The following is a 25,972-nucleotide window of genomic DNA, read 5'->3' on the forward strand; positions in this document are numbered from 1 at the left end:
CGTCACTTCCGGAGCCGCCTTCTGCGCCCCGCCCCCGCCGGCGCCGGCCGTCGGCGTTCCGGCGCCCGTTTCCGGTGCTCAGAGCAGAAGCCGCAGCGAGAGGCTCGGAGCGGTGGCCGAGCGGCGGGCGACGGGGCGGGGGACTCTGGCCGCGGCCGGGGCGGAGCAGGAGCCATGGAACCGCCGCTGCCGGGCTAGGGAGGGCCCACGTCCCCGGCCCGGCGGCGATGGCGGGCTACGCGCGCCGCCCGGGCGTCACCCCGCTGTCCCGAGCCCGCAGCCTCGTCATTCCGGAGGGTGAGCGGCCGGGAGGGTGGGTCGGGGTGGGTGGCGGGGAGGGAGCCCAAGGCAGGCGCCCCAGGCTCCGGGCCTGCGCCCAGGTGGGGTCTGGGCGCCGGCCCCGCGGGTCGCACGGAGGTACAGGTGAGGCCGCCCCGCAGAGCGCTCTGCGGCGCGCAGTGAAGTCGCTCTCATTGTTATTCCAGCTGCAGCGTTCTATGAGCGCCGGTCTTGTCTCCCCCAGCTAGACTGTGAGCGCCCCCATGGCAGGGACCCGGACTCCCACTTCGTCGGCATTCGGCCGACGTTTATGTGCTACGTGCCTAGTCCGGTGCTAGCTTCCGTGGGAGACACAGGTGAGAGACAAGCCTCAGGGCCCCCGGGTCCTGGCACTACCTGTCGGTAGCTCTGCCGTAGCACTGACTCACCCCTCGACCCAGCGGTGACCGCTGAGCGCCACTGTGTGCCGGGCACTGAGAATACAAAGGTGGAGAGCATCCTGCCGCTCGGAACTCACAGTCTTGTCTTGGGGAGACCCTTCCTCCCAGACAGACAGTTCCTTCCTAGGGTGGCAAGTGCCCGAATGGAAGTGTACTTCTGGGTGCTGGAGGGAGGGCAGGAAGCCTTCATCCGGAGGCATGCCTGGAAACGGCTGCAGCTGGGCTGCGGCCTGTGCCAGTTCATTCTTTCTGCTCAAGAGGCCGCCTTACTCACCAGCCAGGTTGTGCAGGGCGTGTTCAGGTGGTCACCTTGGGGCCCAGAGCTGGTGGCAGCCCCTGGAGGCATTCAGGAGATGCCCCAGACGGGGTACACGCACAGCTCCACTGAGCATCAGAACTTGCTGGAGCTTTTTCCGAATAACAGGGGCCAGGGCCCCTGGAAGGCAGACTGTCTCCAGGGCATAAGCGGGGGTCATACTTGAAAGGCCTCCCAGGCTGTGAGAAGCCCTGGAGTGGAGCCTGCATCAGGGAAAGCTGTGGTCACCAAGGCTCCCCAGGATCATGGGGGTGACGCTTTCTCTTTGCAGATTTTGTCTATGGAAAAGGGAAGGGCACCAAGCAAGGTCCATTGGGAGCCCAGGAGACGCCTTTTGGAGGTAAAAGCTTCAGTAACGCTTTCTCTCTGTCAGTCCACTTCTCGGTGCCAGGCCGGTGCCTGGGGTGGGGCTGCCCCCTGACAGTGTAGGCCTCTGTACCTGTAGCTAGCAGAGCTGGTGGGAATAGAATTTACCCTTTCAATCTTGACCCCAGGGTAGAAGGGAAGAGGGTACAACCTGAGACAGGAGGGAGGGCAAGAAGGTGGGAAGTCACTCCTGGGGGTCCAAGAGACAGCAAGGGCTGGAATCCTAAGAGCCAACTCCATACAAGGCTGGCTGCCCCACTCAGATGACTAGTGGACTGAACAGGCTGAAGCCTGACTAGGTAGTGAGAGAGCGGGAAGGAAGAAATGGAGGAGGGAAGTGGGTGGGGGAGTTGTGAGGGTGAAGGCGGGGCCTCTGAAGCTGGGACCAAGCTGTGGGAGTGCTGGAGCATCCCCCACCTGGATGGCCTCCGTGCCCAGCCTGGAGCTTGAGAACCACTGGGGGCGGGGCAGGGATGGAGAGAAAGGGAAGATAAGAAAGTGGCTCGTTTCAGGGGCCTGCTTTCTCACTTCCTGGTGTCACTGAGTTGGGGTTCAGTGTCCAGGGTGGCATTCCCAATTTAGGGTTGTGTCCTGGAGAGAGAAACGAACAGGGGAGCCCCCCTCTGACACCCTTCAGGAGACTTTGTGTATGGGACGGTTGACATTGTTTCAGATGATAAACTTGGAGATCTCGAAGAGGCAAACCCATTCTCCTTTAAAGAGTTTCTGAAAACCAAGAACCTCAGCCTGTCGAAAGAGGACACAGCCAACAGCAGATTGTACTCGAAGGTAGTTCTCAGGAGTGACTTGCGGTGACTTTACACAGATCCACAGAGCAGGACTCTCAATTCGTGGTGTTCCTCCGGGGAGGTCGGGCAGAAGGCCGAGGCCGGGGGCAGCGAGGCAGCTGCTGATGCTGATGGGGAAGTCGTGGGCGTCCCTCCTGGCTCCCCCTGTCCTCCTGAGCAGATGGAGCCTCCAGTCTGAGCCTTGCCCCCGCCCCCCCCCCACCGTGTCCTTCAGGAAGCCAAGAGGCAATCACTGGGAATCGATGGTGGCTCCCCAACCTCCCAGCCCATGGGCTTCAGCCTGGAATACCAGCAGCCGTTTTTCGAAGACCCGACGGGGGCCGGTGACCTCCTGGATGACGATGAGGACGAGGCCGGGTGGACCGGGGCCTACCTGCCGTCCACTGTGGAGCAGACCTTGTCCTCGCGGGACGTGGCCAGTGCATCGCCCTGCAGCACGTATATCTCCTTCTTCTCCAGCCCCTCGGAGCTAGCGGGCCCCGAGTCCCTGCCCCCGTGGACGCTGAGCGACTCCGACTGTCGTGTCTCTCCCGCGGGGAGCCCCAGCGCAGACTTCGCAGCCCACGGAGAGTCTCTGGGGGACAGGCACCTTCGGACGCTGCAGATAAGCTATGAAGCAGTAAGTGGGGGCTGCGTGCTGGCGCCCCGGGAAAGGCCCATGTCTGAGCGGCATCCCCAGAGAACACCTGGGGCCTCCTGGTGTCCTTGGGACCCAGGTTTTGGCTCCAGAACAAGTCAGTTTCTGGTGCAGCAGCCTGCCATCGCGTCGCCGTGTGGCAGGCTTACCCGGGCTGACCAGCCAACAGAGCCAGTGAAATGTGCGACCCGTGCAGGACCAACCCAGCCATAACAAAGTGGAGGGAGACAGACCCCCTGAGGGCTGCTGCACAGCCACAGGGCCGGTCCGCTCCCGCGGTCGTCGGCTTGGGTGTCTGGCCATGCATTTTGGGTAAATTTTTCCAGATATTACAATGGCCTAAGAGAAGAGTGACATGAGTGAAATCGGGAGTCTGTGACCGTAGGTCCTGGTCGCCTTACACCTGGCATCTCCGCAGGGGGTAGTGGGCTGGCTCCAGAGTGTTTCTGTTCTCCAGGGGGTCCCAGGGTGGGTTGCAGAAGAGCAAACCCGTCTGGAGGAGACACACCGAGGCTCTGACACCGGTCTCCTCCCCTGCAGCTGAAGGACGAGAACTCCAAGCTGAGGAGAAAGCTGACCGAGGTGCAGAGCTTCTCCGAGACGCAGACCGAGATGTAAGCCTCGGGTCAGAGCTGCGGTTGGGAACTCGGGCGCTCACGGCCGTGCGCAGGTGGGAACGTGCCCATCAGCCCGAGTCTGCATTCTGTTCTAGTCCGAGTCGGTCCTTGGAGTCAGACCCTTCTTGTGTCAAAGCGGTCCTTTTCTACTTGGTATTTTGATTATAGAAGGGAGAGGAGAGAAGCACCGATGTGCTGTTGCCCTCGTTGGTTGGTGCCCTCCCTGGTCGCATGCGCCCGACTGGGGGGTGGAACTCATGGCCTCGGCTCACGGGACAGCACTCTAACCGACTGAGCCACCCACTGGGCCCCGGGGTATCTGAGACACTGTCCCAAGTCTGCCACACCGAGGACAGAGCAGTGGGCTGGCAGACACCCTGCGGGGCCTGTGGCTGACACTGGTCCAGACCCTGCAGAGGAGGTCACCTTGCAGCTGCCTTCCTGAATGCGGTTCGTTCCGGATCAGTGGGCCCTTGGGACCTTTGTGGGGGCGATCTGATCGGAGTGCCTGTTAGCAGTGGTCCCAGAATTAGGCCCACGCATTGTTAGTGACGCGGGTGTGTTCTTCAACAAGGGTGAGGACACTTGAGCGGAAATTGGAAGCCAAAATGATCAAGGAGGAAAGTGACTACCATGACCTGGAGTCTGTAGTTCAGCAGGTGGAGCAGAACCTGGAGCTGATGACTGTGAGTACCGGGGTGGCCCCCTGCTGGGGCGGGAGGCGCACTGGGGGTGTGGAGCCTCGGGTGTGTCCCTCAGCTGGACCGCCGCTGCACCCCAGAGGTCCCAGAAGCCGTCAGCGAGCAGGGGCCCTCACAGTGGCCGTAGGATTGTGGGGGGGTGGGCCTGCTGGTGGGGCAGGGCAGGGTGTGGTGAGGGCATGGGTTCACAGGACCGTGTCAGGGGCTATCTGACACCTGTTATCGTCTCTGGTGACAGAAACGTGCAGTGAAGGCCGAAAGTCACGTCATGAAGCTGAAACAGGAAATAAGCTTGCTCCAGGTAACGAGAAGGTCTCAAGTGTCACGTGTTGGGAGGAAGGTCCCCGGGGCTGTGGCCTGCACTCGCACACAAATCTCATTATCGAGCTTAGGTTCCAGGACAGGCCGAGACAAGGGGGAGGCCTGGGGAGCCCCCGTTAGGAAGCAGCCCTGCTGTCGGGGCCAGGCCCCTCCTTCCGAGGCGCCACGTTGGCTTTAGGGGACGCTGCCTGTCTGCTGTGGACGTTCTGAATGGATGGCCGTGCACCCTGCCCCAGGCGCAGGTCTCCAGCTTCCAGCGTGAGAACGAAGCCCTGCGCTCAGGCCAGGGCGCCAGCCTGGCGGTGGTGAAGCAGAACACGGACGTGGCCCTGCAGAACCTCCGCATGGTCATGAGCAGTGCGCACGCCTCCATAAAGTGAGTGTCGGTCGCGGGGCAGGGAAGGGCTCTGTGCACACCGAGTTTCAGACTGTGAGCCGGCTGCCGCCGCCTCTGGTGGCAGAGCTCAGGACCGGTGCGCCAAGGGTTCTGTGAGCCCTGACGCCACAGAGTTGCACAGGGCCGGCGGCTCAAACCTTCCACACGGTGACGCTTGTCCCGGTGGTGTGGGTGTCAAGGCGCATCCCAGCTCCCCCACTCCCCCCACTTTGAGTTGGCTCCTCCGGGGCCCTGACATGGTGCCCTTGCGGGGAGAGCCCCTGGGAGACAGCAGTGGCGTCTTAGGCCCCACATCTGTGTCCCCCGGCTGGGCACTGCGAGGCAGCAGTGACCACAGCAAAGGTTCTTGAGGGCATGAGGCGCCCGTGCTGCCGACGGCAAGGCGAGGGCCGCTGCGGGGCAGAGCCAGGACCTCGAGTGCCTGGGCCGCCTTTGCTCGGGCCCTCTGTTCTCTCCGATGACGTGAAAACGGTCCGTGACTTCGATGTTCTCGTTTTAGGCAGCTGCTTTCTGGAGCTGAAACGCTGAACCTTGTTGCTGAAATCCTTAAATCTATAGACAGAATTTCTGAAATCGAGGAGGAGGCGGAGTCTTGAGAAGCCTCTAGCTCTGTTTACATTCTGAAATCACTACTGACTGGATTTTGAAATGCCACTGTGTCTTTAAATTTGCACTCTTCTCAGTAAAAACACTTATCACAAGATACCAATTTCGCGACCCAGAACAGTATTGTTCACCAGCTGCCACAAGGAGCGCTCCTCGCGGGGTCGCACCTGCGGCTTCTGCGCAGCGCGTCCTTGGGGAGCTCCCAGCTGCGGGCTCCGTGGCTGGGAGACATCTTTACACGCGCTGCTGGTTTTTTAAAGTTACTGAAAATGGAAACAGCGGTTCTGTGATGTGGGTCTTCTGTCTTGATTCCAGAACATTCGTTGTAAGATAAGTTCAGTTGATCCTCCTTGAGTTTTCAAGCGAAGAAAAACACTATAAATGAGCCAAAGTTCAAATCACCGTCTTGGACAGGGACTTGTGCCTTTTTGCCATCGCAGTGCCTCCCCGGCTCAGCCCAGTGACGCAGCCTTCGTGGCAGGGGAGGGGCCCTGCAGGTGGCGGCCTGAGTGGGGCGCCCCACGTGGTGGACGCTGCTGCTCTGCCTCAGGGACCAAACTCTCGGTACCGGTTCCGAACTGTGAAGCCACCTAGATACACACTTTTTGGGGCCTTTAGGTTTGAAAAAGTGGTTTTGGCCGGACAGTTTGGACACACATTCCACGTGGCCTTTGGTAAAGCTCAGAGCCCAGGAGTCCGGCGGCCACGCAGAGCATCTCTGGGCCGGTTGGCACGAGGCCTCCCCGGCTGCCTTTCCAGCTGCTTCCTGATGTCGGGGCACGCGGTGCCCTCTGCGCCTTCCTGGCTGTCTTCCTGTAGATGTTATTTTCAAAGCAAACTTTTCCTCCCGTTCAGACGGACAGCTTTCTTAATAAACTCTAAAACTCACGTGGCATGTCCCTTTTTTTCTGACTTAGCTGTTATGCTTGGGAGCCAGAAGGCTGTCCCCCGACACCAGGGCCCCAGCCTCGTCCTTGTCCTCATGGGAGATTTGTGCTGACGCATCAGCGTGCAGCCCCTGCCTGCAGAGTCCGGGGTGGCTCAGACAGATGGATTTCGGTCTGTGTTCCAGGAGGCCGTGTGGCTGAGTTTTCAAAAGGTGATTAAACTGTCAGACCTCTGATCCTAACCACGGGGAGAGCCTTCCAGAGACCAGCCTGGAACCCCAGGCCCACCCGTGCTCTGGCTGGTAGAAGCGGGTTCTGCCCGTCTGGGACAACAGGAAGTGCTGGATGTGGTTCCCGTCGGGGTGACTGCACACCTGCTCTGAGAACTGGGGGGGTGCTTGGGGCTGCCCCAGGGGCGGGGGCCTCAGGCAGGGCCTACTGGTGGGGCACATCACTGTTTGGGGCTGGGGAACACTCAACTGGTCACCAGGCTGGGCTGAAACAGGGTGGCCACCCAGTACACCCCTGCCCTCCCGGCTTTTGTGCCCTCTGAATGCTCTGTGCGGCAGAGGGCGGGACGGACACAGGCTTTATTGCACGGTTCTCTTATTTTTTGTGTGTCGTCTGAACTGCTGCCCAGTAACAGCTCTGAACATGTTGCTGACCTCCCACCTCTGCCCCCCGGTTGCTGCCCCGTGGCAGGTTCGCAGCTGTGCCAGCTGCTGCACGGCTCTGCCCTTCTGGTGCTCCCTTTTGGCTGCCCCATGGGAGGGCCTGCCGGCTGCTTTGGGGGCAGCGGTCCTGCTCATGGAGACTTGCCCCCCCCCAGCTCACTTCACCTGCACAGATAACATGGAAACAACAAAACAGGGCATGCAAAATCATGAGATGTTCCATTTATTTTTTTGAGGGGAAGGGTTTTAGATGGGGAAGGGAAGGAGAAAGAGGGAGAGAAACACCAATGTGTGGTTGCCTCTCACACATCCCCCACTGGGGACCTGGCTCGCATCCCAGGCATATGTCCTGACTGGGAATCAAACCGCGGGCCTTTGGTTCCTAGCCCACGCTCAATCCACTGAGCTATACCAGCCAGGGCTTGAAGCATTCCATTTTAAAGAGAAAAAAAAAGACACCCCGCACACACAGTTGGGGCAGTGACCCTGCGGGGCGTGCAGGTGGGCAGAGACCCAGCAGACACTTGGCAGGTTTCCTCACTGGTGTCTCAACCGAAACCCTGGATCCAACTCACAGAGAAGAACGGAGAGCAGGAGGTACCTGCTGGGGTCTCCCGCCGCATGGCTCTTGGTCCCAGCCCTCAAGCTATCCGACCAGGAGGCATGCGCACGCGGGCAGTGCCGGGGGCGGCCGCGCGGGGGCAGTATCCCCTCCCTCCCCGCCTAGGGTCTGTCCCCGGCGTGCCCCGCGCTCGCGGAGGCGGGACTTCCGGTCCGCGGGGCCCCAGTCGCGCGGCTGCCGGAAGCGGGGGGCTGTGGCGGCGGTGCTGTCCTCGGGGAGGGTGTGGTGAGGGCTTGGCTCCTCAGGCCCGGGGCGGGGAGGTAGGAGAGGGTGGCGAGCTTGCGTGCTGCCGGCCCGCGGCCCTGGCTGGCTCCCAGCTGAGTTCCGTCCGTAAGCATTTCAGGTGTAACCCGTCGCTGGGTGCAGGGACGGGGGCTGCCCCAAGGCTGGCTGCTCTGTCCCCGTCGGTCTCCGACGGGAAAGGCCATGCCGAGGGCTGGGACGCTGTTCCTCTCACCTGTTTTTGGCCCCAGGGTCTGGGCTGGGCTTCTCTGGCTGTTTCCCTGCCCCTGTCTTAGTCTCCCGTTTCTCTGCCCAGCCTCCGCCCACTTCCAGATTCCCAGACCAGGGCTCCGGTTCCCTTCGCAGGCGTCCGCGCAGTGTCGTTCGCGACAGGCGCTGTTCTAGCTGCTGGGCCCGGGCAGGACCCACAGCGAACCCTACCCTCTGTGCATCCGGCTGTGGCCAATGGCCTTGTCCACCCGACTGTCACCACTCCCTGCCCTTTTTGCTCTGGGTGACCAGCTCTTTGGAGGTGTGCTTGTGGGAAGGCACCAGGCAGTTGGGCCACGTTGGAGTCCATTTCTCCCTCAGCCTTTGGCAGGCCAGACCCATGCAGGTGGCTCCAGCACCTGATGGTAGAGAGCAGAGTCTGTGGGGCGTGGAGGGTGGCATGGCCCAGCCCAGGCCCTCATGTCTCTAGAAACTGAGTCTGTGCGTTGGCCAGGCTCCTGGCAACTCCTGCAAACCAGCACATGGGGGGGCACCCACACACCGCGGTTTCTAACCTCTGGTGACGTGTTTTGGAGGCAGGTGGAAGCCATGGACGTAGACGCGGAAAGAGAGAAAATAACACAGGAGATAAAAGAGCTGGAAAGGATTTTGGATCCCAGCTCCTCAAGCATCAACGTGGAGGTCTCGGAATCAAGTCTTGACTCGGATTCTGAGGCAGGTAGGCTCCCGGGCTGTGGCCTCCTCCAGGGTGCGGAGTAGCCGCTCTGCCTTCAGTGCCTGTCTGCCACGTGACCCTGCTACTGCGGGGACCCGGCCATCTCCACACCTCGGACGGTGTCCTGCTGTCCCTTCTTCACCTGCCCCAGCCCTGCTGGACTCATGAGTGTCCTGCCCCATGGTGGCTTCCGCATTCCCGCTGTCCTGAGACAGGCCCCCAGGGCTCAGCCAGTCTCACGCCTGGACATCTACCATGCCCGAGCCCCGCCCTCCACCCTCTTCCTTGGGCTCATCCAGACCCCTCCTTCAGGGTCTCCTGCTGTTCAAGCTCACATTCTGCCCACCCCCACACCCTTTGTGCTGCCCCGGGGCCTGAGTGCCCTCACACAACTCCCACTGGAGGCTTGCCTGCTGTCCGGGGTTCCCCGGGGTTCCCCGGGTTTCCCACCTTTTAGGCCAATTTGTCCCGGTTTTTGGCCCCGCCAAGGCCTGGGCGCCTGTCTCCTCCCTGGCCTGTCTCCAAGGTCTCTGTTCTCTGAGTTCCTGGGGTGCTTCATGTGAGGCCCCCGTCTTCTCTTTCTCGCTGGCCCCGCCCCCAGTCCAGCACCAGCCTGTCTGGTCAGTGCAAGCTTCTCTGCCTCCATGTGCTGGGAGGCAAGGCCCAGCCATGCGAGTCTTGCATGGAGGTCTCTCAGCCCTTTGCTCACCTGCACCTGCCCAGCAGGTGGGCCGTGTGCTGCGCCGCTGGCTGGCCCCTCAATGCCAGGGTGTCCCCTCACCAGCCACCTGTTTCTGTCACAGTCACAGTGGTCTGCTTGTGTCCCCACAGATTCGCTGCCTGGCGAGGACTCGGATGCTGCCAGCCCCCCACTCTCGGTAACTACGGGCCAGGCTGGCTGTGCCCCGTGACAGGCAGCCTGCGGGAGGGGGTGTGCTTTGAGTCAGTGTCGGTGTTCCTGCGACACGAAAGCCACGTGTGTGTGTTGTTAGAGATGGCACGTCAGCGTGCTCACCATTGAAACCGAGTGACTCCTGTCGCTGGGCTGGGGCTCCTCCCGCCTCGCTTGCCCGAGGTCGCGTGTGTCTCGACGTGGCGCCACACTCAGAGTGCAGTCGGAGGCCGCCCTCACCTCTGTGCCTCGCTCGCGCAGTCTGTACATGGTGCTTAGGACAACTCTTGGCCGGAAGTCACCCCGGCCAGTGACCGTTAACTGTTTCCTGATTACTTTGGGGTTTTCTGTAACTTGCGAGAATTTCCATAGATTTCTTTAGTTTCTCCGCCTCCCATCTGCAGGGCCGGCAGCCCTGCTGTGGGCCGACTGCAGCTGCACAGACACACAGCCTTCCGATGAGTGTGGCTCATTCCCACTTTCTGGTTCTGGGTGCGCTGCAGCTAGCTGTCACCTGCCAATGACGGAAGTCCCACGGGCGTGTCACAGAGTCCAATTTTTACAGAAGCGCCCGTTGTAAAAAGTGAAACTGCTCATTTCCTCATGCCTCCCCACCCCAATTCCTAGAAATTGAGTCTCTCCGTTTTCGATGAGGGAAAGGGTACACTCTGTGGAATTCCGCATCTCGCCGTGGGTGGTCTCGCTGGTATAGAGGCTGTGCCGCAGGCTCAAAGGCTGGCCGCACCACCAGGGCCCTGAGGACGGGGAGCGTTTGTGTGCCCCACTTCCTCACCTGCAGCCTGCCACGTGTGACCAGGAAGAAGAAAGGTGGGGTGGAGCCAGCAATGAGGAGGACGACCCCAAGGAGAAGGTGCTCCCCGAAGACCCAGAGACGTGCTTGCAGCTGAACATGGTCTACCAGGAGGTCATCCAGGAGAAGCTGGCGGAGGTCAGCCTGCTGCTGGCCCAGAACCGGGAACAGCAGGTAGGACGGGGTCCTGCCCCAAGGACCCCCACGGCCAGGCCTCCTGGGGCCGGGTCCCTTCTCCACAAGGAGAGTCTGCCCGGCCCACAGGGCCCCCTTGTGTCCACAGGAAGAAGTCATGTGGGACCTGGCAGGATCCAAAGGCCCCAAGGTGAAGGATGGCAAGAGCCTGCCCCTGAACCTGTACATCGGGCACTTCCTGAAGCCCTACTTCAAGGACAAGGTCACCGGAGTGGTGAGTCTCGGGGCAGGCAGGCTCGGGGAGGGCTCATGTCCCCACAGCCTGCTGTCAGAACCTCTCTCGGTCTTCGGGGTAATATTCTCCGACACCCCCAAACTCTCTCGGACCCCGTGGTGGAAGTTAAGCTCTCCACCACTGGAACAGGGCCAGCTGACTTCCACTGCACAGATGGGCCCCGGGACATGGGCGCATGTCCTCTCGAGGTGGCGTGGGTGCCAGCTTGGCAGCCTTGTCCGGCCCTGACGGTGCCGGGCCTGCGCTGCCAACGGCAGCCGCCCCTCCTCGTCAACCTCTGCCAGGTGGGCGGTGCCCCAGCAGCCACTCTGGGTCCAGGTGGCCAGGCCACTCGGGAGGCTGAGGGGAGGGTCCTGAGTCTACCCTGGCCCTCTGGTGACGCCGAGTCCTCTGACAGGGGCCTCCTGCCAACGAGGACGCGAGGGAGAAGGCCGCCCAGGGCATCAAGACCTTCTCGGAGCTCCTGGTGACCAAATGTAAGGGCTGTGCTCGGCACCGCGGAGGCCCCCCGCCGCTCTCCCCGGGCGTGTGCCGGTCCCCACAGCCCCCTCCCAGGCCTCAGCTGCTGGGACGCCCCCCCATGCGGAGCGCAGTCCGCCACGGGCCCAAAGGGGTTGTTTGCTCTCCGTTTCCTCTGACTTTGCTTGGAAGTTGGAGTTCATGGCGGGTGAGGGTCCCGGGGCCACTGGCCCGTGTGCCCCCTGCCCAGCTGCCATCTGTCCTCAGGGAAGAGCTGGGAGAAGGCCTTGCTCAGGAAGTCGGTGGTGAGCGACCGCCTGCAGCGCCTGCTTCAGCCCAAGTTCCTGAAGTGAGTCTGAGTCTGGGGTGGCCGCAGAGGCGGCCTTCCGTTGGCACCTGGGCTGGCAGAGGCTCGGTGCGCCCCCTCTTTCCTGCCAGGTCCCCTGCTGCAGTGGGAGGGCGGGTCCCCGAACTGTGTCTGAGGGGGCAGCGGCACAGAGGTCCCGTGTGTCACAGGGTTGGCCCGTCTGCCACGTTCAGTGGTCCGACTGCATCAGTCTCTCCGGCCACAGCGCCTGTGGTCGGCCAGGGTTCCCAGCAGCCACCACTGCCCTGTGCTGGATGTCGGTGTCAGGGTTTGGCACAGGGGTGGGCGGGCCCCGGCCCTCCTCGGGCTGCGGGAGAGGTGGGTCTTCTCCGAGCTGCGCTGGAAGTGGGCAAGTGTGGGCTTTAGGCCCAGCCTTGTCACTGGGCACAAGGGAGAAGACGTCAGTGATGGCCGGAGGGAGTGTCCCAAGTCCCATGTGGGCAAAGAAGCTAAGGCTGCTCCGGGAGGCAAGCTCGTCCTCGGGGTCGGGGTCCAAGCAAGGCTCCCGGTCGGTGCCCTTGCCGCTGTGCTGGCGCTGTGACCCGCGCCGTGTGGGCTCAGCATCTGTGGAAAGGCCGGCCGACCCCAGGGCCCCCCACAGGTCACCCCGGCACCTCTGCCCTGCCCACAGGCTTGAGTACCTGCAGCAGAAACAGAGCCGGGCCTCGAGTGTGGCGGAGAAGCGGGTCCTGGAGACGCAGATACGGGAGGCGGAGAAGGAGATCCAGGACATCAAGTGAGCGGGGGACGCCCGGGGAGGGTGGTCGGGCTCGGGGGCGGGGCAGCCTGACCAGCGCCCTTGCCGCTGCAGCCAGCTCCAGGAGGCGGCCTTGCTGGGGAGCAGACTGGACAGCCACGACTGGGAGAAGATCTCCAACGTCAACGTGAGTCGGGCGCGCTCCGCGGCCGCCAGACCCTCCCCGACCCCTGCGGTGTGGCGCGTGTCCAGCCCTGGCCAGCAGCCTCGTGGGCCTCCCTGCTGGTTCGGGGCCTTGCAGAGAGGGCGGTGGCAGAGGAGGCCCGGCACTCAGAGCCCCGCCCGGGGGCTTGGCTGCACGTGTCCTGACACCCGGACAAAGCTGCTGCACCCCTGCGGGCCCGCTGCTGGCCGCCAGTGACAGTGCTCTCCGTGCAGTTTGAAGGCGGCCGCAGCGCAGAGGAGATCCGGAAGTTCTGGCAGAACTGGGAGCACCCCAGCATCAATAAGCAGGAGTGGACTGGGCAGGAGGTGGAGCAGCTGAAGGCCGTCGCGGCCAGGCACGGCCACCTGCACTGGCAGAAGATCGCCGAGGAGCTGGGGGTAAGGCTCGGGCCTGCAGCGCCCCAGGGCACGGGCCCCAGGGTGGCTTTGGGGACCTCACGGGCTTCGGGTCTCACCACAGCGGGGACCTGTGGCCTGGAGCCTTCAGGATCTTGTCTGGCTGCTTTCGAGTGTGTGGCCCTCAGGCAGGGTGACCCCTCCATGCTTCTCAGGCCCCAGGGCCCCCTGAGGGTGCGCATGCCTTCCACGTGCGGGTCCTCGAGGCCAGTCAGAGTCCCGCCCGGCGCCGTCCCTTCCTGTCCCTGTCCTTCCTTCCCTCCGCGCCCATTGAGCTCAGGGGAGCTTATTTTGGGGGTATTTGAAAAGCTTTTTCTAGCTTCTGTTGGGTTCTTCGTTGCCGTTCGCTTTCCCTGAGGCGAGAACTGAGCTCTCAGCCTCTGGCCCAGACAGCACTGGCGTTGGAGGCCGCTTCTCTGACGGCAGCTGGGTGGGAGACGGTCTCTTCCTGAATTTCTCCTAAGCTCAGACTCACCGCCTCTTGAGACCTTAGCTCGTGTAGGAGTGCGTTCTTGCTTTCAAGTAGTTGGGTTTCTCGGACTCTTTCTTGCTCTTTAGTTTGAATTTTACTGACTTGAGACCTGAGAATGTGGTCTGTGACACCGGTTTTTCCACCTGTCACTCTCGTGGCTGAGCACCAGGCTGCAGCGCACCCGGGTGACCTCCCCGGGCCGCACACAGACGCGCGCGGCCTGCTCTGGGCCCCTGGGAGGCCGCAGCAGAGCCGCCGCTGGCGTGTCTGCCGTGTCGCTGAATCTGGGCGGGGAGCTCAGTGCTCAGGTGGCTGGCGGTGGTGTGGCTCGGCCCGCACCTGGCTGCGGTGGAAAGGTGTTTTCTCCTGCGGTTTGGTGCACGATTTACAGTTTTGTTAATGTGGCAAATCACCCTTTAAAGTTATTCTACGTGTTCGTTCTATTAGTTTTGTTGTTGAAAGCTGTTCTTTAAGACTTCATTTACTTATTTAGTTTTAGACCGGGGTAAGCGAGGGAGAAAGAGAGAAAGAGGGAAACAGTGTGTGGTTGCTTCTTGTGCGCCCCCCACTGGGGACTCGGCCCACAACCCAGGCCTGTACCGTGACTAGGAATCGAACCGGCGACCCTTGGGTCCACAGGCTGGTGCTCAGTCCACTGAGCTTCACCAGCCAGGGCAGGTTTGCTTTTAAACCAAAGACGGACCCGCACTGACACAACACCGTCACCTGTGGGCATCAGGGTCACTGTGGCACTGTGCGCTCTGTGTGTTTGGACAAAGGTCTGATGACCTGTGTCCACTCTCGTCCCTGTACCCACTGCCGAGCCTTTCCCGGGACGTCTCCAAGCTGCAGTCACGCATGGCGTGGCCTCGTCAGTTGGCTTCTGTCACTTAGTCACACGCACATCAGGTTCCTCGGGGTCTCCTTGTGGCCACCAGTGCGTGTCTTTTCCGTGCTGAGCGACATCCCACTGGCTGAATGGACCCTGTTTGCCACCCACCACACGTGGAAGGGCGTCCTGGTGGCGTCTGGGGTCCATCTGTTATGCACGGAGCTGCCGTGACCGCACGGGTGCAGGTCTCCCACGTGGACGTGAGTGCGGTTTCTCTGGGCAAACACCACAGAGCACGGCGGCCGGGTCGCATGGCCGGAGCACAGTCGGCTCTGTAGGAGGCCGCCAGACCGTCCTCCGAAGTGGCTGCCCCGCCTGCATCCTGAGGAGCCGGGCCAGGCCCCTGCTGCGCCCCGAGCGCCAGTGCCAGTGGGGGCGGCGCTCTGGGGCAGCCGTGCGGGCGGCGGGCGGCAGTGCCCACTGCTGTAACGTGCGCAGCCCTCGCCACACGACGCGGAGCCTCTCGTGCGCTTGCTCGTCGTCCACACAGCGTCTCTTGTGAGGCGTCTGGGGTCACTGGGCCGTTTCCAAGGCAGGTGGCTTCGTACCGTTGAGTGTTAAGATGCTCGTACGTCTGGGCGGTGGCCCTTTGCGGACACCTCCTCCCAGTCCGAGGGCTGCCTCCAGCTCTCGGCACTGTGGTGCAGCCTGGCTCGTCAGCTCTTGCTCTTGCTCTTGGGGCCGGGCCTCTGGCATCGGTGTGAGAAGGCGGCCAGTCCTAGCGAGCAGCTGGCGGGCACCCGAGCTGCAGCCGCCCTGCCGGCCACGAGGCCCGGGGTGCGTGTGCCAGGCGGGCAGGGCTGGACGGTTCCTCGAGTGCTGGAGGCCGAGTGTGGTCTCGGCGTCACATAACTGAGGGTGGTTGTGACTCCTTCTGAGCGACTTTCTGTGTACGTCTGTCTCCATCGTGGGGTGCGCTGGCTGTCCCCATCAGTGCATGGGCGCCTGCGACCCACCTGTGCCCTGGACGCCCCTGTGCGTGCGAGCGGGCACCCAGTGACAGCGTTCGCTTTGGTTTTGGAAGACCAGCCGCAGCGCCTTCCAGTGCCTGCAGAAGTACCAGCAGCACAGCAAGGCCCTGCGGCGCAGGGAGTGGACGGAGGAGGAGGACCGCATGCTGACCCAGCTGGTGCAGGAGATGCGTGTGGGCAGCCACATCCCCTACCGCAGGAGTGAGTCCTGGCGCCCTCGGCCCGAGCCCCTACTGCACGAGGTCAGGGGTGGGCTGGGCAGTTCCTGAGTGGGGTGGGCTGGAGGAAGAAGGGTGGGGCCTGTTGGCCCGGGTCCCGGCCCCATCCTCCGAAGTTAGAACCGGCCCTTCCTGGGTGAGCCAGGGGTGCTGGGCTCACCAGGCTCCTCCGCCCCCAGTTGTCTACTACATGGAAGGGAGAGACTCCATGCAGCTCACCTACCGCTGGACCAAGAGCTTGGACCCCAGCCTCCGAAAGGGCCTCTGGGCCCCCGAGGAAGACGCGGTGGGTACGGGGACCTGGGAGAACCGTCTGTTCCTGGGAAGTGCACCCGGACCCCTGGGCGGGCCCGCGCCGTCCCCTTACATAGACTGAGTTACAGGTGGGGGGTCGCTGTCTCTGTGTCCCTTCCTGCAGAAGTTGCTTCAAGCAGTTGCCAAATATGGGGAGCAGGACTGGTTTAAAATCCGGGAAGAGGTGCCTGGGAGGAGCGATGCCCAGTGCCGAGACCGGTGAGTCACCGCCCCCTCCTCCTTCACCGGATTAGTTTGCACAAGGACCGGAACTCCAGGTGTCAGTGCCCTGGGGGGGTGTGGCGCTCAGGGAGGCAGCCCGGGGGCGTCTGTCAAAGTCCAGGTCATCTCTGTTTCTGGGGGGCTCGCCTGTACTTTTGATGCCATACCGTGGACAGAAGGGGACAGCCAGCCGTTCTAGCATCAGAAATGCACATCTGATAAAGTGCTTCTCAGATAAGGTCAAGTTCAAGCAGTTCGTCATCACCAAGCCTTTATTATATGAAATGTTAAAGGGACTTATCTAAGAAAAAGAAGGTAAAAAAATACATACAGTAAAAAGGCAGCAAACTCGTAATTATTAACAATCACACCTAAAACAAAAACAAACTAAGCAAACAACAGAACAGGAACAGAACCACAGAAATGGAGATCACACGGAGGGTTAGCATCAGGGGAGTGGGGGGAGGAGAAGGGGGGGAAGGTACAGAGAATGAGTAGCGTAGACGGTGGGGAGAAAATAGACAGGGGGAGGGCAAGAATAGTAGGGGAAATACAAAAGCTAAAGAACTATGACACATGGACATGAACTAAAGGGGGGGAATGTGGGGGGAGTGGGTGTGCAGGGTGGAGGGGAAGGAAGGGGGGAAAATGGGACAACTAATAGTATCATCAATAAAATATATTTTTTAAAAAGTGCATCTGAGCTCCAGCCTGGAAGCTCAGTGGATAGAGTGTCGTCCCCACGTGTCAAAGTTGCAGGTTCAATCCCCGTCAGGGCACATGTAAGAGTCAACCAGTGAAGCATCAATAAGTGTGCCAACAAGTGTGCTCACTCTCTCTCTTTCAAAAAATAACAATGTCTGTTTGTTTTCACATCATTTTCAGATATCTCAGAAAGTTACATTTCAGCTTGAAAAAGGGACGATGGAATTCAAAAGAAGAGGAGAAGCTAATTGAGTTAATAGAGAAACACGGTGTCGGTAAGTTGTTACCGGGGCGGCCACACAGGGCTGCCCCCCAAGTGCCGCACCCTTGCAAGGCGCCGTCTCTGGGCGGGTAGCAGGGTCTTCCCTGGTGCCGACTGACCTGCGCTCCTGGGGGAGACTCAGAAGCGGAGGGGGAGGAGGGGAGGGAGGGAAGGTCATCAAATGTGCTCTGCTCGGAGCTGACGGCCTTGCTGTCCGTGCAGGTTGCTTTTCTTGGGGAGGCTGCTTTTTATTTTTATTTTTTAAAGATTTTATTCATTTACTTTTAGAGAAAGGGGGGAGGGAGAAAGAGGAAGAGAAACAACGATGTATGAGACATGCATCGATTAGTTGGTTGCCCCCCCTACTGGGGACCTGGCCGGCAACCCAGGCATGTGCCGGGACTGGGACTCGAACTGGCGGCCCTTTGGTTTGCAGGCCGACGCTCAGTCCCCTGAGCCTCACCAGCCAGGGCATGGCTGCTTTTTACATTGAATCACTTGGGTGATTGAACTGAGCTCTTTTAACTTGGTGCCGAAGCTCGTCAGACTCAGGAGCAGGAACCTCACGCCGAGGGGGCGGCTCCTGGCTTCTGGGGAGGCAACGCCTCTCGCAGCAGGGCCTTTCCCAGGCTGGAGAGCTCGTGCCATCGAAGAGGGTGAAGCGGCCTCTGTGTGGTTTTGCTTTGTAGGTCACTGGGCAAAAATAGCTTCTGAACTCCCGCACCGGACAGGCTCTCAGTGTCTGAGCAAGTGGAAAGTCATGGTCAGGGTGAGGCCTCCCTGGACGTCCATCAAGGCACTGCCTGTGTGTGGTGGGATGAGGGATCAGGGCGGAGAGGAGAGGGCGCCCCCTCGGGTAGGCGAGGGGCAGAGAGATGGGCCTGGGGGCCGCAGCCCTGCCCAGAGCGGGCGGGAGAACGAGCCTCTTGCCGGGCAGGACCACGCTCTGCCCCGGCGGTGCCCGTGTGCCCCACAGCCCAGCCAGGCCGCCAAGGCCTCCAGCAGTCCTTTCTCCGCAGAAGAGGCGGCGGCAGGGCAGGAGGCGGCGGCGGCGGCGCCTTCGCAGTGTGCGGTGGAGCTCCACCAGTGAGGACAGCAGCAGCCAGGACAGCGGGGACAGCAGCAGCGAGGACAGTGGGGACAGTGAGGACAGCAAGGACATTGGCAACTTGGAGCGGGAGGAAATGCCAGATGTCCAGGAGGACGGCCAGGCACCGCCATCAGCACTGCACACCGTGCCGGACATGGCCCTGTGGGTCCCTGCCAGGCAGGGTGGCCGCGGCCCGAGAGCGGCAGGGGCAGGGGGCCGCCCCGGACGCTTGGCTGCCTTGCCCAGCCCTCTCAAGGTGCCCGATGTGGCCCGAGGTGGGGCCAGGAACACGGAGCAGGCAGGCCGGGCACAGGCCCTGTCCGGGACCCACAGCACGAACGGCCCAGGAGGCACCGGGCACCCACGCTGTGCAGACTTGGCCCCGGCGAGCTCCAAGGGGTCCACAGACGAGGTGGGCATGGCCCCGGGGCACCCGACCCTGGCAGGCGGGGGAAGGGGCTGGACGCTGCTGCTCGCAGCCACCAAGGCCAGCCCTCAGGACAGGGGCTGGCCTGACCTGGTGCCAGCTTGTCTGGGGGGGATGGAGCAGCAGCCCACCCACACCCCCACACCCCCACCCCCACCCCCACCCCCCGGTTGCTGGTCGCTGCTCCTTCCGCACTCGCTCCTGGCCCACCCGCATCGGGGCCCAGGGTGGCAGCCCCATCCTCCGGCTCGTCTGCCGAGACAGCCTCGTGGGGAGAGCTGCTGAGGGCACTTGGCCCTGTGCCCTTTCTGAGGCATTTCTGCCGAGCAGGCAGGGGCAGGAAGGGAGAGGAGGGGCAGCAGCCCCAGCCTGGGCGAGGAGGTGGGCTTGCTGGCTTGGCTCCGCACCCTGCAGCCCTGCCCTCTGTTCTCAGGGCAGGCAGCGTGTGCCGAAGGAATCCCTGGAGACCGTACTGCAGGCGCTCAGGGCCAGCACAGCCACCCGGTGCCGGACACCGGTGAGGGCCTGCTTTGTCCGCCGTCCGCCCACCTCGCCCTCCTGCCCCGGCCGTGCACACCACCACCCCTCCCCACTCCCGTCCTGGTCGGGCACCCCGTTCTGCACCCCGTTCCCACACACGGGGGTGGGGGGCGGGGCAGTGAGGGCAGGGCTCATGATGTGCCTTCCCCACAGGAGGAGAGGCTGAAGCAGCCGTGCCTGTTGGGTTCGCCCCAGGGGACCGCCCCTGGTGGCAGCATCACGGCCAGGCCCCGTGTGCAGGGGCTGTGGCGGCGGCGGCACCGGGGACACGCCCTACAGAGGAGGCTCCTCGAGCGCCGGCTGCTGATGGCCGTGAGCCCGTGGGTGGGTGACGTCGCCCCGCCCTGCACTCCCCGGAGGTCCTCCGTGAGCACCCGAGGTACTGCCCTGGGGCCCCAAAGCCCGCTGTGGAGACACGGGTTGACCAGCTGACACGTGCTTGCTCCTCTAGAAGGGCATCTGCTGGAGGGTGGGCGTTGGGTTTAGCCCCTGTTGTCCTACTTGGCACACAGTGGTCAGTTTGGGAAGTGAGCCGATACCTGGGTTTCAGCAGGGCACCTTCCTGGGCGCTCGTTCAGGGGAGTGCCGGTCCCCGGAGGCAGAGCGGAGGGTCTGTCCATGCCAGCCTATCCTCTGGCCCTGGCCTCCTGGGTCGAGCATGGTGGCAGCTGGATTTGAGATTCTTCGGGGCTCCCTGCCTGGCACTCAGTTTCCAGATCTCTCAGGCCTCCGGGAGAGAGATGTGGTCACTGGGGCCAGTGTGCACCATGCCCTTGTCCCCACAGCTGACAGCATCCAGGCACAGCTGCAGAACGCCCGCCTGGCCAGCACCCCAGTGTTCACCCTCTTTATTCAGGTGAGGCTCCTCTGCCAAACTCGAGCCCCTTGTGGGTCTGCGAGTTGGGGGGGGGGGTGCCTTGCCACAGTGCGGGGTCCTTGAAAACAGTCTCAGTAGCTGACAACTCCTAGTGGCAGTGTCCCTGCCCCGGTCTGCAAACCCTGGTCCTGGAAGGGGCGGGGCTGGTGAGGCCTGGGGCCTCCTGGCAGCTGACTCGGTGAGGTGGGAACTCTGTCCTGAGGGTCCGCGTGGGGCCGGGAAGGCTGTGGAGCTGTGCTGGGCTCCAGCCTGCACTTCAGACCCACTGCTGAGATGGTCTGTGCTCAGGGCCGGCCCAAGGCCCACTGCACACCTGTGTCATCTTGGCCCTTGAAGGGCTGCGGGGCGGGGCGGGGGCAGCCTCAGAGCAGGGAAGGGCCTGGTGTCACCTGTTTTATCATGCATATGTCACACGTGTTCCCCATGCGTCCTTCAGCTCTTCCAGATCGACACCACCGGCTGCATGGAGGTCGTTCGAGAGAGGAGGGCCCAGCTGCCCACCCTGCCGAGGGTGGGCGCTCAGGTGAGAAGCAGGGGTGAGAGCCAGGCATGGGCTGGCCCGGTGCCGGCCACCCTTCCCTCCCATCTCCCAGGCAGTGCTGAGTGTAGGTGGCGGCGGCCCAGACAGGAAGTAAGGCACGCCAGCTCTTTCCAGGGAAAAGAGGATTCCCGGGCCAGGCTCAGGAGGGGCCTGCTACCGCCTGGGGAGGTTGGGAGCTCCGAGGGCTCACAGGCGAGCCCTGGGGCCGAGACACCTCACACCCTGGCCGCCAGCTCCCAGCACCCCGAGGCTCTGACCCTCCCCTGCTGGGTGGAGACGCTTGGTGCAGGTGGCTGAGCCTGTGAGGTCCGTCCCCAAAGGGCTGTGTCCTGAGCCTGGTCACTGGAGGAGACCACAGAAAGGTCCGAGCACTAAATGTGGCCCAAGGCGCCCCGTCCAGGCCCCAGGGCCGTGCCCCCTCACGCTGCCTCCCCTGCAGACCAGCCCAGACCCATCAGGCAGAGTGCTCCCAGCTCACCTGTGGGTGGAGCTGCCTCCAGAGAGGGGTCTGGGGCCTGGAGCGGGCAGAGCCACGCCTCTGAGTCGCATGCAGGGCTGGTTCGGGGGGTCAGGCCTCGCCCCTGAGTGGACGGGGGGTGAGCCGTGGTCTTGGCGGCAGTGGTGGGAAAGGGCTCCGGGCCCGGCCTCTCCCTGAGGCGCTGACTCCCTCCCTTCCTTTCCAGGCCCCCTCGAGCGCCCAGGACCCCCCAGGTACTGCCTCTCCCTTCCTCTCGGCCGTTTTGTCCAGTGGGGAGAGGCCAGACCTGTCCCCGACTGGGAGTCCCACAAGAGGAACAAGAGCCCGGCTGGCCTGGGCTGGGGGTGGGGGTGCCAGTCCCTGGGGCTCCTCTGTGAGCACAGCAGGGGACAGGGGAGCCCGGGGCCTCCCTAGCACAGGCCTGGCGGCAGGGCCTCTTCCGGGTCGGCCCCAGTCTGCCCTCACCCAGAATCCTGCCTGAGTCCTGAGGGGTGGTGGGTGGGCGATCGGCGTGAAGCTGTTCAAGGTTTAGGGAACAGATGAGCCCCCGGGCCTGAATGCCCGGCTCCTGCTCCCACACCCCGGCAGCCACCCTGCAGAGGCCTCCCTAAGGGAGTCGGGGCCAGCTGCCTAGGGCCCAGTACCTGGCCCTCACCGGTATGTGCTGTCCTCCCTCAGGCCGCCTCCCGAGCAGCGGGCCAGCCCGAGAAGCTGCCAAGAAGAGCGCTGGCCACGGAGGGAGTGGGGGGCTGCAGACATGCCGGGCCGAGTCCGCGTCTCAGGCGCCCCCGTCAGCCCCAAGCGGCCCCCGGCCCAAGCCCAAGACTGTGTCTGAGCTGCTTCGGGAGAAGCGGCTGCGGGAGGCCCGAGCTAGCAAGGCTGCCCAGGGCCCCGTGGTCCTCCCGCCCCAGCTGCTGGTCTCCTCGCCTGTGGTCCTCCAGGCCCATCTGCCGCTGGCCTCCCAGGGCCCCCCAGCCCCAGCTGTTGCCAACTCTGTGCTGTCTGAGCCTGGGGCTCCTGCAGCGGCCAGTCTGAGTCCTTCAGGCTCCCGGGCCTCAGCCTCGGACAAGGGGCTGCCTGTCCTGCAACCCACGGCCTCTGCTGCTGTCTCCTTGGAGGATGCGAAGGTCACAGCCACCTCCAGGGCCCCCCATCTGGGTTCCAGCCTGGCCCCTGTGAACGGTCTCGGACAATCTCAGGCCCCTGCCACGTCCAGGAAGCAGGGCCTGCCTGAGGCGCTGCCCTTTCTGCCTGCAGCCCCCAGCCCCATTCAACTGCCCATCCAGCCCCTCAGCCTGATGCCAGCTCTAGGAGCCCACAGGGGTGGACCCCAGGTGGCAGCCAGCACCCCTCTGCCTGTCACCTGGGTGCTCACGGCCCAGGGGCTGCTCTCTGTGCCAGTGCCATCCCTTGTGGGCCTTCCTGGGCCAGCAGGGACCTCTGACCCCAAAGGGCTGCCAGCTCCATCACTCTTGTTGACTGAGACTCGGGCAGGCCAGTGCCCCACCGACATGGACAGAGAGTCAGCCCCTCCCTCCAAGACAGACCTCACCACCCTTCTGCCACCCCAGATCTCTGCTGAAGTGGATGGTGACGTGGCCCGTGCTCCTGAGGGACACTCTTCCTCTGGAGAAGTGGGCGTGGCTGGCGACACAGCCGCACAGGCTGCGGTCCTGGCCAGTCCCCCTGGGGCGGAGGCTCCCTGCGCCAGCCAGCTGCCTCTGCACGGTGGAGCTGGCCTGGGGGGGACACTGGCGTCTCCATCAGAGCCCGGAGAGACCGGGGCGCCTGTGGGCTTAGAGAGGCCCCCCGCAGCCCAGCCCGGGCCTGAGAAGGGGGGCCTGCAGCTAGGCCTCCTCTCCCAGGAGAGTGAGGTAGCTGTGCGGGAGTGGCTGGGGGGGCTGCGAGGGGTATGTGTGCCCCCGCTGCGCAGCAGGCTGCCCTACCAGCCGCCCGCCCTGTGCAACCTGCGGGCGCTGTCCCACCTCCTGCTCCACAAGCAGGCCCTGGAGCACAGAGCCGCCTCCCTGGGGCCCGGCGGGGTGCAGGCCTCGCTGGGACGCGTGCGGAGGCAGCTGCAGGGCAGCCCGGCCTACCTGCTGCTGAAGGCCCGCTTCCTGGCAGCCTTCACCCTGCCCGCACTCCTGGCCACCCTGTCTCCACCCGGCGTGCCCACCACGCTGTCGGCGGCCGCGAGGGCCGACTCTGAGAGCGAGGACCAGGACCCGGAGGAGCTGGAGTCCATCGGCAGCTGTGGTCCCCTGGCTGGGCCAGCGGCCACAGCCCCTGTCCAGGCAGGTGGCCCCAGGCACAGTGCCTTTCCCCTGTCCCTGCGCCCCCTGTGGTGCCCCCGTCTGCCTGCATGTGGCCTGCCCAGAGGTGGGGTGGGGGTGGGAACAGCACAGGTGGAAGTGGCGGCCTGAGCGGCGGCTGGTTTCCCAAGAGGGGAAGCCGGCTGCCAGCCTGTCGGCTGCGTGTAACCCGTGTGCAGAAGGCGCCTCCCCTGTGGCCACTGCGGCCACCGGGAGGAAGGAACCTCGCTTCTGACTTGGGGGGACCCTCGCCCCTCCTGGGGCTTCCAGCCCCGTGCTCGGTCTGAGGGAGAACATACTCTGGGACTCCGTGCCCCCCACGCACACACACCCCACTCCTGGGTGGCTTCATGTCTGCCCCTGCACTTCTGTGCCACTGAGCCCCTCGGGGCCGGCTCTGCCTCCATCCACCTCAGCAGGGCACTCTGAGCCGTGGGGCAAAGCTGTGTCCGTGTCTCCGTGAGAAACCGGATAGAAATGGAGGGGGCAGGGTCTCGGTCCTTCATGGCTGGGGGCACCCTGGACTCTCCAGCAAGGCCTCCCCCACCTCCGTCCCCGTTGTCTGGGGCCGAGCAGGACACCTGGGCCGCTTCAGACTCTGGCCGGTCAGGGAGGCCACCCGGGGTCTTCACAGGTGTATCCCAGCAGCCAGTGCAGTCTCACCTGCCCCACACGGAGCGGCATGGCCCCAGGCTAGAGGACACCTGGGAGGTGGGGGTGTGGCCAAGGGCTGTGCCACCCTCCCTACAGGCGGGGTCCAGTCTGGGCTGCTGGGGACATCACCTCCCTCTCCACGGGCCTCGCCAGGGGGTCCCAGGGCCGACCAGCAGTGGCGACACAGCTGGACCCCAGATGGGAGACTCCTGTGTGCAGCCTCTCCACTTACCATGTGTCCTCGGTCACTATCCTGCTGACCTGACTGGCCCAGGACTCGGGCTGGCACCTGGGGCTTCCAAAGGGCTTGGGGTTTACAGGGGAGGCAGGAGGTTGCCCGAGCCCATGCGTGGCCCCTCCTGTTCCTTGTCTGGCCCCTGCGTGGGGTCACCAGGCCCAGCCTGCGGTGGCTTGGCTGCTGGGCCTCAGTGCAGGTTGGGAGCCACCTGTCCCGGGGCTGGGGTTTGGTGTCCACAGGTCCCTAGGCCTGACCCTCGTGCTCCTCACCGCCCCTGACCCTGCCATCCTGGAGGGTCACTCTTGTCCCCCCACCCGGACTTTGTTTCAGGGGGCCCCAGGCCCTGGTGAGGGCTCCGCCCCCTCCCACCCAGACTGCTGTGAGGACTTGGACGTGCTCAGGACGAGGCACGGGCAGCACGTCCGGAAGCGGAGGAGGCTGCTGTGAGCAGCAGGTGCGTGGGAGTGGCTGTGGCTGGGCCGGCTGGGGGCCTGGAGCCTGGGGGCTCAGAGGAGGTGTCATGGTGCCCAGCAGGTGTGCCCACAGGCTGGAAGGCTCCTGGGTGGAGGGCCGCCAACTCAGCTTCCGCACCCGGTGTCCGGCCCTTCCTCCCTGCTGCCCCTCTGCCCTGCGCCCTTCTCCCTGCCGCCCGCTTGATGGGCAGCTCCTCAGAGAGGCTCCCTGGCTCCCTCCCGAGGAGACACCGCTTGTCCGTCCTGGTGTCCGTCTGTCTCGGGACACATGCCCCCGCCCCGTGCATTCTCTACCCCGTGAATATGAACCCGTGAGGGCAGGCACAAGGCTCTTTGCTGCTGGGTCCCCGGGGTCAGACTGCAGGTGCTGGGGAGGTTCTGGGCACCAACTGTCATCATGACCCCAAGACCTGAGTGGCTAGTAAGTCCCCAAAGGCAGGAGGCTTCTCTGAGCAGCGTGGACTGCGAGGCTGCAGGTCCTGGAGGGTGGACTGGGGAGAGGTGAGCGCTCTGGGGGTGCCCGTTGTGGCAGCCCACCCTCTGGCTCACGTGCTGCTCGGGTGTGTGGCTGGGGTCATTGGACTGGGCTTGTGTTCCAGGGCCACCCGGAGCCTGCCGCTGTTGCCACTGTTGCTGCCACCAGGAGACAGGGCCCTGCTGGACCAGCGGGCCACCCCCCACCCCACAGGAGACGGTGGCCAGGGCCAGGGTTCTGCCAACAGTGACCATGCTGTCGGGGCTCAGCTGCTCCCCAAGTACAAATTGGAATATTTCAAAGAATTAATAAATGCATTATTTTTTTATTAAAAAGCAAACCACTGGATCTTGTGGTCTCACCCAGACTCACGGGGCAGCAAGTGGGGGATCCGGCCTCCCCTGGCCGTGCTGGCAGCTGGCCGGCTGGGCCCTGGGGTCCTTGGAGCCCCTGCACCCTGGCCTCTGCAGAGGGGCGGGTAAAGGAGCAGAAGCTTTTTCACAAGAAGCACTGTGGCTGCCAGCCAGCCCTCTGGGTGCCACCTCGGACAAGGGGACCCACTTCCTCTGCCTTCTGGACCACACAGGCCGACCAGGCGGCCCCACGAGGCACTCCTTCCCTTTGGGCAGCTGCATTAGCAGAAGACCGAGTCCCAGCAGCTGCCAGCCCACCCGTCCCGGGAGGTTCCATTTATAGCCTCCATGGCTGTGGTCC

General features: G+C 63.5%; 2 protein-coding genes across 8 annotated transcripts; both read left to right on the forward strand.

Annotated features, from left to right (window-relative positions):
* Window positions 1–52: 52 nt before the first annotated feature.
* Window positions 53–6,377, forward strand: ENTR1 (endosome associated trafficking regulator 1). 3 transcript variants are annotated; one of them, XM_037127653.2, is made up of 10 exons: window positions 55–297; window positions 486–635; window positions 1,307–1,375; window positions 2,075–2,190; window positions 2,425–2,829; window positions 3,388–3,461; window positions 4,039–4,150; window positions 4,404–4,466; window positions 4,723–4,862; window positions 5,383–6,377. In XM_037127653.2, exons 1-10 carry the CDS (start codon window positions 228–230, stop codon window positions 5,477–5,479), a joined length of 1,296 nt encoding a protein of 431 aa, XP_036983548.2. In that variant the 5' UTR covers window positions 55–227; the 3' UTR covers window positions 5,480–6,377. The 3 variants fall into 3 exon arrangements, with proteins under 3 accessions (XP_036983550.2, XP_036983548.2, XP_036983549.2); XM_037127655.2 differs by lacking the exon at window positions 5,383–6,377 and having other exon boundaries at window positions 53–297; window positions 4,665–4,842; XM_037127654.2 differs by lacking the exon at window positions 486–635 and having other exon boundaries at window positions 56–297.
* A 1,460-nt stretch (window positions 6,378–7,837) lies between these two features.
* Window positions 7,838–25,587, forward strand: SNAPC4 (small nuclear RNA activating complex polypeptide 4). 5 transcript variants are annotated; one of them, XM_053667807.1, is made up of 24 exons: window positions 7,838–7,897; window positions 8,705–8,843; window positions 9,672–9,718; window positions 10,550–10,717; window positions 10,827–10,952; window positions 11,371–11,449; window positions 11,700–11,781; window positions 12,431–12,535; window positions 12,611–12,683; window positions 12,935–13,099; window positions 15,506–15,653; window positions 15,850–15,956; window positions 16,089–16,183; window positions 17,072–17,166; window positions 17,843–17,922; window positions 18,173–18,655; window positions 19,104–19,187; window positions 19,364–19,589; window positions 19,996–20,066; window positions 20,524–20,610; window positions 21,312–21,339; window positions 21,785–23,400; window positions 24,641–24,764; window positions 25,383–25,587. In XM_053667807.1, the coding sequence occupies exons 2-23, from the start codon at window positions 8,714–8,716 to the stop codon at window positions 24,755–24,757; spliced, it is 4,212 nt and encodes a 1,403-aa protein (XP_053523782.1). In that variant the 5' UTR covers window positions 7,838–7,897; window positions 8,705–8,713; the 3' UTR covers window positions 24,758–24,764; window positions 25,383–25,587. The 5 variants fall into 5 exon arrangements, with proteins under 5 accessions (XP_053523782.1, XP_053523781.1, XP_053523780.1 ...); XM_053667806.1 differs by lacking the exon at window positions 7,838–7,897 and adding an exon at window positions 7,906–8,002 and having other exon boundaries at window positions 8,701–8,843; XM_053667805.1 differs by lacking the exon at window positions 7,838–7,897 and adding an exon at window positions 7,906–8,002.
* The last annotated feature ends 385 nt before the right edge of the window (window positions 25,588–25,972 follow it).

The sequence above is a fragment of the Artibeus jamaicensis genome, unplaced genomic scaffold, assembly GCF_021234435.1.
Source record: "Artibeus jamaicensis isolate MK-2021 breed Jamaican fruit bat unplaced genomic scaffold, CSHL_Jam_final contig_471, whole genome shotgun sequence".
NCBI lineage: Eukaryota > Metazoa > Chordata > Mammalia > Chiroptera > Phyllostomidae > Artibeus > Artibeus jamaicensis.

Bases quoted from the DNA above. Each gene is read 5' to 3' on its own strand.
- SNAPC4 (XM_037127767.2), top strand. From the start codon at position 8,585: ATGTCTCTAGAAACTGAGTCTGTGCGTTGGCCAGGCTCCTGGCAACTC. The intron at 11,450-11,699 runs GTAAGGGCTGTG...ATCTGTCCTCAG, and splicing joins GGAGCTCCTGGTGACCAAAT to GGAAGAGCTGGGAGAAGGCC. The intron at 19,188-19,363 runs GTGAGGGCCTGC...CCTTCCCCACAG, and splicing joins CCACCCGGTGCCGGACACCG to GAGGAGAGGCTGAAGCAGCC.
- ENTR1 (XM_037127653.2), top strand. From the start codon at position 228: ATGGCGGGCTACGCGCGCCGCCCGGGCGTCACCCCGCTGTCCCGAGCC. The intron at 636-1,306 runs GTGAGAGACAAG...TTCTCTTTGCAG, and splicing joins AGCTTCCGTGGGAGACACAG to ATTTTGTCTATGGAAAAGGG. The intron at 4,151-4,403 runs GTGAGTACCGGG...CTCTGGTGACAG, and splicing joins AGAACCTGGAGCTGATGACT to AAACGTGCAGTGAAGGCCGA.